The 13088-nt window shown below is 51.9% G+C and overlaps 1 protein-coding gene across 2 annotated transcripts; it reads right to left on the bottom strand.

Moving 5' to 3' along the window:
* Window positions 1-562: 562 nt before the first annotated feature.
* Window positions 563-11636, bottom strand: DMRTA2 (DMRT like family A2). 2 transcript variants are annotated; one of them, XM_085600164.1, is made up of 3 exons: window positions 11461-11636; window positions 9106-9579; window positions 563-2869 (listed from the first exon to the last, which is right to left on the bottom strand). In XM_085600164.1, exons 2-3 carry the CDS (start codon window positions 9572-9574, stop codon window positions 1986-1988), a joined length of 1353 nt encoding a protein of 450 aa, XP_085456290.1. In that variant the 5' UTR covers window positions 9575-9579; window positions 11461-11636; the 3' UTR covers window positions 563-1985. The 2 variants fall into 2 exon arrangements, with proteins under 2 accessions (XP_085456290.1, XP_085456289.1); XM_085600163.1 differs by having other exon boundaries at window positions 564-2869; window positions 9106-9583.
* Window positions 11637-13088: the final 1452 nt, after the last annotated feature.

Below are 13088 nucleotides of genomic sequence, written 5' to 3'. Positions count from 1 at the left end.
ATTAATAGGAGCGAAATTGAGAGGAAGAAAAAGCAGCTGAACCCTCGCAGACGAGGAAAAAACGACAAGTAAAATTAAGAGGAAAAGGAGCGACACGCGCAGAAAGAACTGAACATGCAGTTGTCGTTGCAAGACAAGAGCAATGACAATGATTTTGAGGTAGCAAGACATATGAGCAAGAACAGAAAAACAAACAGAAAACTAAAGAATCGAGAAAAGCCTAACGAAGAGGAAGAGGGGGGGGGGGCAAAAAGAATACAGAGAAGAGAAAATTTTTATGGCGGAAAACATTTTTGAAAAAGACAATGATTATGAATTAATCAAAACTGGTATTTAAAAAATGTAATTCATATGCAAATAAATACTTGGAATCTGAAAGGGCAGAATAGTTGTTCAGGGGCAAGTAAAATAAAGAAGCAGGAACCTAGAGAGAAGGAAAGAGAGAAATGACGCCAGAAAAAAACCCAGTAAAGCCAATGTCGCATGACAGTCACAGAGTATTCTGGCGATATTTTGGTCTTCGAAACAGCTCCTATTCTTCTAGAATAAATTGCCCCCATTGCCAGAAACCCCTTGTATTAATCCCAACATCATCAATCCAGTGAATTATCTAAAGATGGGTTTACTAACATTTGATTTCTTGTCTGAGAAAGTTCGCCTTTCTACCGCACAGCTTCTCTTAAGCACGTACCTATGAAAGGCATCACGCAAAGTAGGAACACTTTTTTTTAGAAAATAACATTTATTGCTAAACATTGCTAGTAAATGAGAAATGCACAAAATATGTTTTAGGGAGGGAGTCTGTACAAAAGGTCCAAACAGCAGATTTCAGGGTATCATGGGAAAATTATGAGAAATACTAAAACCAGAGTGGTTGTTTGTTTCTAAATACAATTACAAATAAATCGAATGTCCTGCGTTATATACACAAATCTTAACAATGTGTCCCACAGCTCAGAATGTCTGTACCATGTGGAGACAGTGAACCCGCCCAGCTCGTGCGTATACATTAATTACAAGTTGCACCTAGAGAGCATATTAATAATTTAAATTCTGTTGTACATTACACGTGCCTGCATTTTTATTTACATGTTTATATGTACATAAATATTTATATTTATTTAAAATTAATAAAAACTCACAACGCACCACACAGATGCTCAGGGGCTTAAAGACAGCCACCCCAATGCCCAAGAGAGGGCCCCTGGCAGGGGCTCAATGCAGTAAAGCTGTCCCGGCCGGGTTTTCAGAGACAACCACACACAGCTCTCAGAGGGGTAAGGTGCCCCAAGAAGCACTTGACGAGGGCTCCGGAGGGGCAGGGGCAGGAGTACGGGGCACCAGTCAGTGTTCTGATATATGTCGTCGTGCCGGAGGCAGCTAGTCTTTACTTTTTAGTGTTTACTGGCAGCTGTACGGAGAGCGAGAAGGGCCATTCTTACAAACTTTTCCAGACTCACACTGGCCTGGCGTCACGTGCTTCCAGTTCTGTTTACGTAACAACCAGCGCGATGAAACACTTCCCATATGTCCTGGCACTGCACTGTACAGAGGCCACATTCTGTTTTTACTTCCCAGTGCACTGGAGGTCCAACATACACATCCTGAGGTATGCAAGGTCCGTACTCTACGTGAACTGCGGGCTGAGTGTACTGAGATGCCGCCATGCTGTGTGCACTGAGTGTTGTTGCACTGAACCATTTGAGCCTCGTAGAGTGAATAGAGTTTAAGTCCTGTACCACAGAGATGCTGTACTATTTTACATAAGCTGGCCACAGCACGCTAAGCTCCGCCCCCTGATACAAGAAGCTGTCCAGAGCTCCCGGGGCACCTAGAGCTTCTCGGCGCTGTTGTTGACAATGGGCCCCTACAGTGTAAGTCCCGTACCACAGTACACTGTACTATATTACATCAGCTGTACCCACACCGCGCTTGGCGCCGCCCCCTGATACAAGAAGCTGTCCAGAACACTCGAGTCCCCCGTCCTAGGGCTTCTCGGCGCTGTTGTTGACAATGGGCCCGTACAGCCCGGTGGTGTACACCTGGTCCTTGTGCAGGTTGGAGCGGTCCCTCATCAGGTCACTGAAGGCGTACTCCATGGGGGGCCGGAACCCCAGGGTGGGCATGAGTCCGGCCGTGGAATAAGGGGTCATGAAGGCCAGTCCCCTACTGTGCGCCGAGTAGGCCAGTCTCAGCGGGTTGAGGCCCAGGTGGGTGCCCAGGGGGTAGGCGCTGGCCTCGGTGGAGAAGTGGGTGGCGTTGGGCTGCAGGGGAGAGAAGGCGGAGCGGCTGCCCAGCGCCCCGATGGCGGGGGTCATGGCGCCGGCCAGGAGAGGCCGGTGGGTGCTGGAGGGCGCGGCCTGCAGCCCCTGCAGCGCCCCCTCGCGGGCCCAGGCCTCCTCGGCGACCTTGTCCGCGCCCCGGTTGTTCAGGATCTGCTCGATGGCCTGCACCACGTCGCCCCCGCAGCCCTGCAGCACCAGCTCCAGGACGCTGCGCTTGTGGCCGGGGAAGACCCGGGTCAGGATGTCGATGGGCGCCCGCTGGCGCGCCCCGGCAGAGGGCGATGGTTCCTGCTCGTCCTTGTCCACCTCGGAGCCCGAGTCCGAGCCCAGGGGGCTGATGGAGCCCGGGCTGTCCTCGCTCTCCTTCGCGGCCTTGGGAACGGGCGAGCCGAGGTAGGACTCGCCGTCGCCGTTCTCGGAGCCTGAGCCGTGGCGGCCCTCGGGGGAGGAGGTCCCAGGGGCGCTGCCGGAGACGGACTCCCCGTCAGTGGACACGGGCTTGCCGGCGGCCGGGGACTGCTGGGGGGTCAGGCAGCGCTGCATCATGTTCTTGGGGAAGAGGTCGAACTTCTGCATCTTGGCGTCTGGAAAGGAAGGAGAAATGTTCAGTACAAGTCTGGACCGCGGCAGAACGCTGTTCCAACATCATAACTTTACAACGAGACTGAAAACACTAGCGCACCAGGACATGAATGTGTACCACAATCTACACTGCAAAAACTGCCTGTTCCATTTTAAAGCAATTCCTCACTACGACCATTTTGTTGACATATATCCTACTTTCCAGTGGCCTATTACATGTGTCTTAATACTCCCTCCCTTGTATCCCAGAGATTCTGCTCTCGAATTCAAAGTACAATTTCTGCTGTAGGTGTAACCTTCCTGTAAGACGCTTTCTTTATATATGTTTATTCTTCCGACATTGAAGCACTTCTATAATTCTACGAATAACACTCAAATGATTATTTCAACATGTTTAGACGTCCAGAGACCGTTTGGGGACTGCAGCGTTTCTTCTTCTAGTATGTCTGCCAGGGGTTGCCCTCGCGTCCGTACACGGGACACCATCATCCCAAACCTATTTTAGGGCATTACATGATGTCAGCGGTATGACATGTCGCCTTCAGGGAGCTGACGTGACTGTCGCGCTCGGGTATAGGCACGAAACCCGAGTCTTGTGGAAGAGGCCCGAGTCAGCAGCTTTTCGTTTCTAAATGTGCGTCGGTTCCAGAGGGACGTCCGTCCCCGCGGCTCACATGAAAACTGCCCTTTAACTCGGTGACTTGTCCTGGAGGCCGGGAGAAGAGGCCTCCGCACGCCCCTGTGGGACACACAGCTGTGGCAGCACTTACCCCCCAGCGGGGGGTGATTACCCAGCCAGTCTGAGCTGACTGCCTGACGCAGGGGTGGACGGGGAAATGGGAGCCGGACGCGCCCTGTGGGTGCGTGTAAGAAGGGACAGGAGAGGCCGGGATCGCCCTTCCGACCTGTGAGTGAGTGAGTGTGCGTGCGTGCTTGTAAGGACAGGAGCGGGCCCCGGACTCGCCCTTCGGCCCTGCGGTGGAGTGAGTGCCCGTGAGGTCAAAAGGCAGTGTCACACTTCGGTCGAGAACTACGATTTGCGTACATGTGTGTCGTCATAGATGTAGTTATGTGTACATCTATCTATGTATACCTTTATTAATCATGGGGCCAGTGGAAAGTGTTGTCTAAACTAACTGACATGGTGATGGCCAGGTGAAGGCGAGGGGAGCACGGCCACGCCCTGCGGTGAGTCTATCCACATCTTTAGCTGTCACACGGCTGACGGAAAGATGTGTCTAAACTTCTGGACTAATTAACTATCAGAGGTTTAGTCAGGCAGAGGGGCGATGCCCATCAGCGCCCTTGGGTTCATCAGTGCAGCGAGAGTCTGCATAAATGAATCACTTCTGTCACATGCCCGGAGGAGAATTCTGTCGGAACAAATTGCACGGTGATGGGCAGGGGGGGGGGGGGGGGGCAGGCTCAGGCGCCCTCTTACCCCCCCACCCCGGCCCATCTCGGCCCAGGAGAGAAGCAGGCTCAGGCCGCCACCTTCGGCCCGGGAGAGAAGCGCCCCCCTTCGGCCTAGGCGAGAAGTATGTGTGGGTGCAGCGGGCCGCGCCCTTGGGTTCACTGGAGCACTGGAGTGGTTAGAAGGGGCTACGTAGCTACAGCGGTAGATCCGTGCGTCTTCATCAGCATCAGGCCGGGGACCCGCGGAAAAGTGTCTGAGCCAACTGTTTAGCACCATACTGGGGCGGTGGAGGGGAGGGTGGGGGCGGTGGCGTCTGGCTGCGCTCTTCGGCCCAGCCGTGCAGTGAATGTGTCAATATCTGTGTATATATATGTATATATATATATTTCGTTCAAATATGTACCAGACGGGAACCGTGTAAGGGGCTGAGTTAATAGCAAAGTGTTTGTAGAGCCTTTTACAAACTCTTCCGCACGCGGCAGGCCTTCTCAGAACTTTATAAACTTCCCTAACCAAAGCACGGAAGCTTTCCGGTTTCTGGCGAATCCGTCAAACTGAGGTAGACGTCACTGTGAGTCTGTGCGTGATAAGGCTCGGCCGTGTCTTTCACGCGTCAGCAAGCCGTCATTCTTCACACGCGAAAAGAAACGGCAACTGTGGGAAAGCCACGGGTTGTATTGATGAAAGGAATTATAAAACGAATGCAACCCCCCCCCCCCCCCCGCACCCCCACCGCCCCCAACGAGAGGAAAAGTCTCTTCATCTTTCCTGCGTAAACTGAGGAGTTACTGAAGGAGACTCTTTACTACAACGCCCCCTTCTGTTTCTGTAAGACCCACCACACAGAAACCAGGCTAATTTTTCGCTCCTAAAATTAATAATACTAATGTGAATAACGTGGTTTATCTCCTGCGCTGCAAAGCACTTCTACCGTTTCCAAGCACTGTCAATAGTTACATATTTAATACACTTTAAAATACATATTATTGGTGGGCACCCTATGAAGCTTTGGAAGTGCTCGAGGGTGGGCAGGGGGCAGCCCTCCCCTCCGCAGCGCAGTAGACGTAAATCAAGACACAATGGCTAATGTGTACCTTAATATTTGTACCGGTTGCAGTGTTCAGTATAGGCTGTTGTGGAAGGACTGCGCGTTTGCGTAATTAAACATTAAAGGGGTTTAGATGTTTTTATATAATGGTGAAAGCCGAGTAAACACTTTCACTATAACACGTTTCGTGTAATAAATCACACACACCACCTTTGACAACACGTCTAGATAAACGTTCACGTGTGGTCTTAGCGGGACCTTCAACAGCCAGAGTACTTTCTTTTGTCCAAGTTGCGCTGTTTTTAGCAGAGTGTGCCAGGCTCCGGGTGGCAGGGAGCCTGCCACCGTTGGAGTCGTGGGTTTAGAATGTGCCCCGTAAAGCGATGCCCACCTTAAAGTGTGCGGCTGCCCTTGCGCTACATACTGCGTTTAAGAATGTTGTAACCGTGTGTGCCCTTCTTGCATACGCCATATTTAAACTATTTCTGGAGGGGTACACAACTCACACTACTCTTCTGGAGTTCACTAAATATTGTACTCTCTTCATAGGTAGTGTCGGGCCGCGCGCCGCCAGGCTGCGAAATTCTTAAAAGTTATCTGGTGTGCACTGGGAGAGGGGTGTTTACTGTGCACTGGTGGCGTGCACCCTCCTCGAATTGTGGCGGGGTGTGAGCGTGCCTTTCTAACAGTGCTCTCCTCGGGGTATGGTAGACTGTACTGAGAGGGCGCACTGAGACGGTGTATTGGGAGTGTGTACTGAGAGGGTGTACTCTCCTCCGGTTCTGTACTCCGCTGGAAGAGGGCTCTACTTCCGCGGGCTTCTGGTGTGTGCTGGCTGCAGGCTGTGCTCTCCTCAGAACATTCTAGATCCTTCTGGAAGGTTTATCCTTCTCTTTCCTTCTGGGTGTATGGGCGGGGCATTCCACTGCAGTAACGCTGTTGCCTGTGCTGGAAGCAGGTTCTGTCCTGCTCGGGGTGTTCTAGAGTAAACTGGTACGGCGTTCCCTTCCAGAAGAGCTCTGGCACTCGGAGTCACGGGGTGCACCAGGTGTATTGATCTAGGGTACGAGGGCAGAGTCTGTGTTTCTCCGATTGTTCTAAGGTGCTCGGGTAGATAATGCACTCCAGAGGGTTCTGGATTAAGCTGGCACCTTGGCCCTTCTGGGATGATTAGTCACTGGTGATATCCTTGCATTCCTCGTGCCATGCTCGTGGCTGTTGGCAGCGAAGGCCCTTCTCAGAGCGTTCTAATTGTCTGGCCTACTCAGAGAGTTCTAGGTGCATGACTACCTCAGAGAGTTCTAGATGCACGACTGCCTCAGAGAGTTCTAGATGCGTGACCTCCCCAGAGAGTTCTACATGCATGACCTCCCCACAGAGTTCTAGATTCATGACCTCACCACAGAGTTCTAGATTCATGACCTCACCACAGAGTTCTAGGTGCATGACTTCCCCATAGAGTTCTAGATGCATGGCTGCCTCGGAGAGTTCTAGATGCGTGACCTCCCCACTGAGTTCTAGATGCATGACCTCTCCGCAGAGTTCTAGATGCGTGACTTCCCCATAGAATTCTAGATGCGTGACCTCCCCAGCGAGATCTAGATGCATGGCTGCCTCAGAGAGTTCTAGATGCATGACTGCCTCAGAGAGTTCTAGATGCATGACCTCCCCACAGAGTTCTAGATGCACGACCTCCACACGGAGTTCTAGATGCATGACTGCCTCAGAGAGTTCTAGATGCATGACCTCCCCACAGAGTTCTAGATGCACGACCTCCCCACAGAGTTCTAGATGTGTGACCTCCCCAGGGAGTTCTAGATGCACGACCTACCCACAGAGTTGCAGGCGCATGGCTGCCTCAGAGAGTTATAAATTCATTACCTACCCACAGAGTTCTAGATGCGTGACTTCTCCACTGAGTTCTAGATGCACGACCTCCCCACTGAGTTCTAGATGCACGACCTCCCCACTGAGTTCTAGATGCATGACCTCCCCACAGAGTTCTAGATGTGTGACCTCCCCAGGGAGTTCTAGATGCACGACCTACCCACAGAGTTGTAGTTGCATGGCTGCCTCAGAGAGTTATAAATTCATGACCTACCCACAGAGTTCTAGATGCATGACTTCTCCACTGAGTTCTAGATGCACGACCTCCCCACTGAGTTCTAGATGCACGACCTCCCCACTGAGTTCTAGATGCACGACCTCCCCACTGAGTTCTAGATGCACGACCTCCCCACTGAGTTCTAGATGCACGACCTCCCCACTGAGTTCTAGATGTGTGACCTCCCCAGGGAGTTCTAGATGCACGACCTACCCACAGAGTTGCAGGCGCATGGCTGCCTCAGAGAGTTATACATTCATGACCTACCCACAGAGTTCTGGATGCGTGACCTCCCCACAGAGTTCTAGATGCACGACGTCCCCAGAGAGTTCTAGATGCACGACGTCCCCAGAGAGTTCTAGATGCGTGACTTCTCCACAGAGTTCTAGATGCGTGACCTCCCCACAGAGTTCTAGATGTCGGACCCCTTTGGACTGTTCTAGATGTCTGACCTTCACAGAGAGTTGCAGGTGTCTGGCCTCCTCAGAGTGTTCCAGAGTGTGCAGGGGGGGGGGGACTAACTTTCGACGGTCATAATTCTCAGTGTGGTCTAAATGTGGTACTGTAGTTAGGGTCTACACTCACTTTAGAATGTTTTAGGGTAGCGTACGTCATCGATAATACATTCCAGGGCTGGAGGCACCGTTTGCCTGGTCACAGGACACAGTGCAACCACTTACACCGTAGGTGCAGCAGAGCCTCGGGAACATTAAACAGTAGCACCCTGCGAGGGTCGGGTGGGGGCGTTTGCCATCCAGTCAGACCAATCTGCATTTCTGAATAACACGTCAAGGTTATGCACCCACCACACCTAGAACAACGCTCCATTGAGCAGGCCATGCACTAAGCCTGCGCCCTCACAGGTGGGGGGTGGGGGAGGGGAGGGGGCGGGGATGCAGGTGACAGCGCCAGAGAACAACTTCCCCTGACGCGGGCCATTTCCGGCCCCTGCCCTAAGGGGCAGTTGGCCCTACGGGCGCTGTGCTGTACCATGCCAAGGGCGGGGTGTGACGTGGGCCCCTGGTGTGCACAGGGGCCAAACTCCTCAAGGGGTCTTCTAGTCAACTAAAGGCCAATAAATATGAGAGACTCAGGCCTTCCTCGTCACGTTTGGGGGGGGGGGGGGGGGGGGGCATCATTTTTCGTTACGCCGCAGGCCAGGGGGCTCTGAAGGGATTTTCCGGTGTATTGGCACCGAGCCCTCACTCCAGACTGCATCCGGTCGCCTGCATACCCTCCCAAGTACATGTATGCCCCCTGCTCCTCCCATGTGCTCTCAGTCACGGGAGCCAAGATGAGACGAACCCCCTTTCACACTGAGCACCTTTGCACTGCTTCCGCGTTCACTAATTCTCTCTGTGAAGCTCGCTGTGTCCCTCTACTTCCGGCCGTCGCAGTCTGATCAGAGTGAGCAATGGCTGCCCGCTCCCTCTGCGATCAGACCGCCAGGGTCCCAGTGGCTTTTTCTGAGACCCCCAGTGGTCCCAAAACGGCAAGTGCCGGGTGCAATGCCCATGCTGCGGCCCTTACCGTGTGTAGGCTGCCCTCAGATTATGAACTGTTCCCCTGATGCCCAGTGGTCCTTAGTGGGCCCAGTTTACCTCCATGGTGCACCTGACAGGTGCCCTCCTCCACCCTCCAGGCTCGGTCCAAGTACTTGCGCTCTTACCTGATCCCCCATCGCTGCAGACCGTGCCGAAGACCTCGTATGCCGGGCGGGGCGGCAGGATGCCGTTGGCGGCGGCCAGGGCCAGGCCCTCGGCGGTTCCATAGAGCAGCTGCAGTTCGCGGGCCTCGCTCTCCTCTTGCGCCTGTTGCCTGCGCAGCGCAACCTGCGCCGCCATGACCCGCTGGCGCTCGGCGATGAGGGTGCACTTGGCGCACAGGCAGTCCTTCCAGCGGCAGTAACGCTTGTGGCCCTTAAGCGCCGACACCACGCCGTGGTTCCTGCAGCGAGCGCACTTGGGGGTCCGTGGATACTTCTCGGTGGCCCTCAGGAGCAGCGGGGGTCCGCGGAGGAGGCTGTTGGCCACGGACACGGGCAGAGAGGCCACAGCAGCGGCTGCGGCGGATGTATGCGGAGGGGCCACGGGGTGCTGGCCGGAGGGTCCGCCTGGCATTTCTGATCTCAGCTCCATCTCAACTAGCTTACAAAAGAAAAGAAGGTGATTAAACAGGGTGGTCTCCCTGGGCAACCTTTATCTGTCTGACTCGCTTCTAATGACCCAGGCTGACCCCACCATTCCTCCCATCCACTGAGAAACCAATGGCCCGCCTAAGGACAACTGTACTGCTATCCCAGACTGACAACTGCCACCAATCTCAGTGGGCAACTTCAATGTACGACCACAAACCACCCTAGCACTAACCAAGGGTAAATCATACCAAAGATCAAGGACAAGTTGCAACCCCATACACCACTAACCAAGAAACAACTTCAACTATCACTGATCTGACCAAACCAGCCTCAACCAACAATAATCAAAAATACCTATACCACAACTGACCTAAAGCAAACCCCACCGACACTGACTTAAAGCAGCCTTTACTACAACCTATTAGAAACAACCTCTACCACCACTGAGCTAAAGCAATCTCCATCACGAGCGACCAAAACAACTTATACCACCACAAACCAAAAACAGCCCCTACCGTCACTGACCTAAAACAGCCTCCACCACCACTAACCAAGAGCAAGCTCTACCGACGCGGGCCAAAACCTCTACCACCACTAACTAAACATAACCTCTACCACCACCGACCAAAAGTAGCCTCACTGACCAAAATAACCTTACCGCCACGAATCATAAACAACCTCTACCCCCTAGGACCCACAGCAAACTCCACCATCACCAACCAGATTAACCTTTACCACCACTAACCAAAAGCAATCCCTACCACTACTGACCTAAAGCAACCTCCATCACCAGTGGCCAAAACAACTTCCACTGTCACTAAACAAAAAGAACTCTACCATCACTGACTTTAAGCAAACCCCACTACCACTGACTAAAAGCAGCCGACTACCACCCTAGGGCAACCCTCACCATCATTAACAAGCAAAAGCAACCCCACCCTACCACCCACAAAGAGCACGCGTTACCACTGCTGACCAGAATAAAAAAAAATGATGAGGGAACCCTGACACCACTGACCAAAAACAATCTCTGCCGCCACTGGCCAAAAGTAGCGCCCACCAACCACCCACAAAGAGCAACTGCTACCAGCGACTCCCAGAGAACTCTATATCACCAGTGACCAAAAGCACCACCTACTAACAGCGACCACTGACCCAGACCAACCCGTAAACACGCACGTGTCGGATTGGGCTCCACTGTTCATTTAGGTGGCTACCTCGCAGCTGGGCACGTGAATTACATTCGCTGGTCACCCAAATCAGAGCCTTCTCTGTTGTTTGCAAACCTTTCCCCAGCTCTGTGCGCCAACCCTGGCAGGTGTGACTCTAACCATCCCCAAGCCCGTCCACTCCTTACCCAGAGGGCTCTCTGCGAACCCTCAAGCACTAAATGCCTCTGGCCACCAAGGTGGGCACGGGCCGTGCCTGCCTCTGGCCGCCGCCACTCGCACCTACCGGCGGGCAATTTACAGGGAAGGTGCACTCTAACGGCAGCTTCTTAGAACCCCTTCTCAGCTCCTAGAAACCCCGAGGGCCCGCACCGGAGCTGCACCTGTCTCTTGAACACACATGCACGGCGTGGAAACCCCCCACTCTTTAACGTTCTCACACAAGTTTAACAAAGGAAAACAAACCACCCTCTGCTGAATTCAGTCCAGGATTAACAAATCAGCCGCGGCAATAGAGAGTATAAACAACCACACAAAATAAAAAAAATAAAAATCCCGAAACATCAGGATGGCAGCGCCTCGGGCAGCTGGTGGTTTCCGCCACATACCCCCTCACTGCACAGAGATGCCCATCTGCACTCGGCTCTCATCGGACCCAAGCCCCCGTCAACCTACAAATTCTGCTAGGACCATGCCTCAAACTTTGCGGTCTCTTTACCATTTCATTCAGAAATAGCATCCAAGTCCCGAATCGGCGGCGCGTCGGTTCTCGCCAGACACGGGGCAGCTCCTGGTCCCGCTCCGCTCCTCCTCTGCAGCCAAACTTTGAAAGTGTGACAGCCTCGCCGCGGAGTTAGTTGCCACTGGCTACAGCCCGCTGCCGTCCGCTCTCCACTCCCCTCTCGCCTCTATTGTTGCTCCTCGAGTTTCCATTAGGACAAAAAATTGACAACAAAGTGGCTCGTGCTATTGGCTAGGGGAGGAGAGCTCACTTCCCATTGGCTATCACTTTCTTCTACAGTGTCTACACGTCTCCCTTTCTCAAATAACAGTGGTTTATGAAAACTGTAGGCGGTTCTTACGGTTGTGCAGCTGGAACAGGAACAAATAAGTTTCCATTTTTTTGCAACTTCTTTTTTTTCTCGTGGAATTGTTTTAGTATTTCTCCGCCTATTTGTTATTTCAGTTTGTGAGCAGTTCTCGCAGTTGCTACGCTTATTACCGTCTTTTTTTAACTATGTTTGAAATTAATTATTGTCACTTTTGCTTTTAACAAGCCCTGTTTACCTGTTTATTCCATAAGTGATATATATATGTATATATATATATATATATATATATATATATATATATATATATATATATGTGTGTGTGTGTGTGTAGATATATATATATATATTATTTTTTTGCCCAAGTGTCCTAGAGAAAAGGAACGAGAGTGCATGGTTAACCACCTGAATTCGAATTTGGTTAATGTTGCTTGAGGTGTTTTCGACTAGAAGTGGCATGTACGTTTTATCGGAGCAGATGACGTGTCTGATCGGCGTGTGTTTGTGTTGCACGATTGTTTATTGTTTTGAGGCACACTTGCTCCGCATCCATTTTCCTATGTCTGCCGAGAGATGTGAGCGTGGCGTGGAAATGACCAATTAAAAATTCATGATGAGACATGTTCACTGGAAATGAAGCCTCTAGCACAGGCTGCGCCCGCGAGGCCGGGGCGCGCTGTGATTAACCGTGAGCGGGGGGCCAGGGCAGCTGGGCAGTTGCCTCTACACCTCACAGCGAGGTGGGTACCACTTTATGGAAACCGTGAATTTCTTCAAGCAGCATCACTTGTGCGCGTGATTGCACTTACGTGCATCTGAAATTTAACAACACCCACTCATTGGCTCTTAATCTCGTCTGTTCAAATAACGCGATGGGAAATATCCAATTGGTTTAAATTTCGATTTTGTTTGTGCCAGATTCCATGCTGTTGTTTCTTTCACTTTTTGTTGCGCATTAATGTATCAACGATCGTCTCTTTTCCCCTAAAATCATATTAAGTATTGTGGAATGAGACTGATATATAAATAATGGGTTATATTAAGCGTACATGTGTTATTGTTTTTTTTGGGGGGCGGGGGGGAAGCTGTGTGTAGCAGTGCTCGGTGTGTTTAAGTTTAGTCCAGAGAGGGTCTTGTCCTCAGGTGAGATCGAGTGTCCTGCTGAGGAGTGAGGGTCGTGCTCGCGAACCGCGAAATGGGGGTCTCAGAGGAAGTAGTCTACAGTGACAATGTGACAATGACTGACTATCTATCTATCTATCTATCTATCTATCTATCTATCTATCTATCTATCTAT

This window comes from Triturus cristatus, chromosome 4_2 (genome assembly GCF_964204655.1).
Source record: "Triturus cristatus chromosome 4_2, aTriCri1.1, whole genome shotgun sequence".
NCBI classification, from domain to species: Eukaryota; Metazoa; Chordata; class Amphibia; order Caudata; family Salamandridae; genus Triturus; species Triturus cristatus.
The sequence above is the reverse complement of the archived record's forward strand: the minus strand, read 5'-3'. Positions and strand labels throughout refer to the sequence as shown.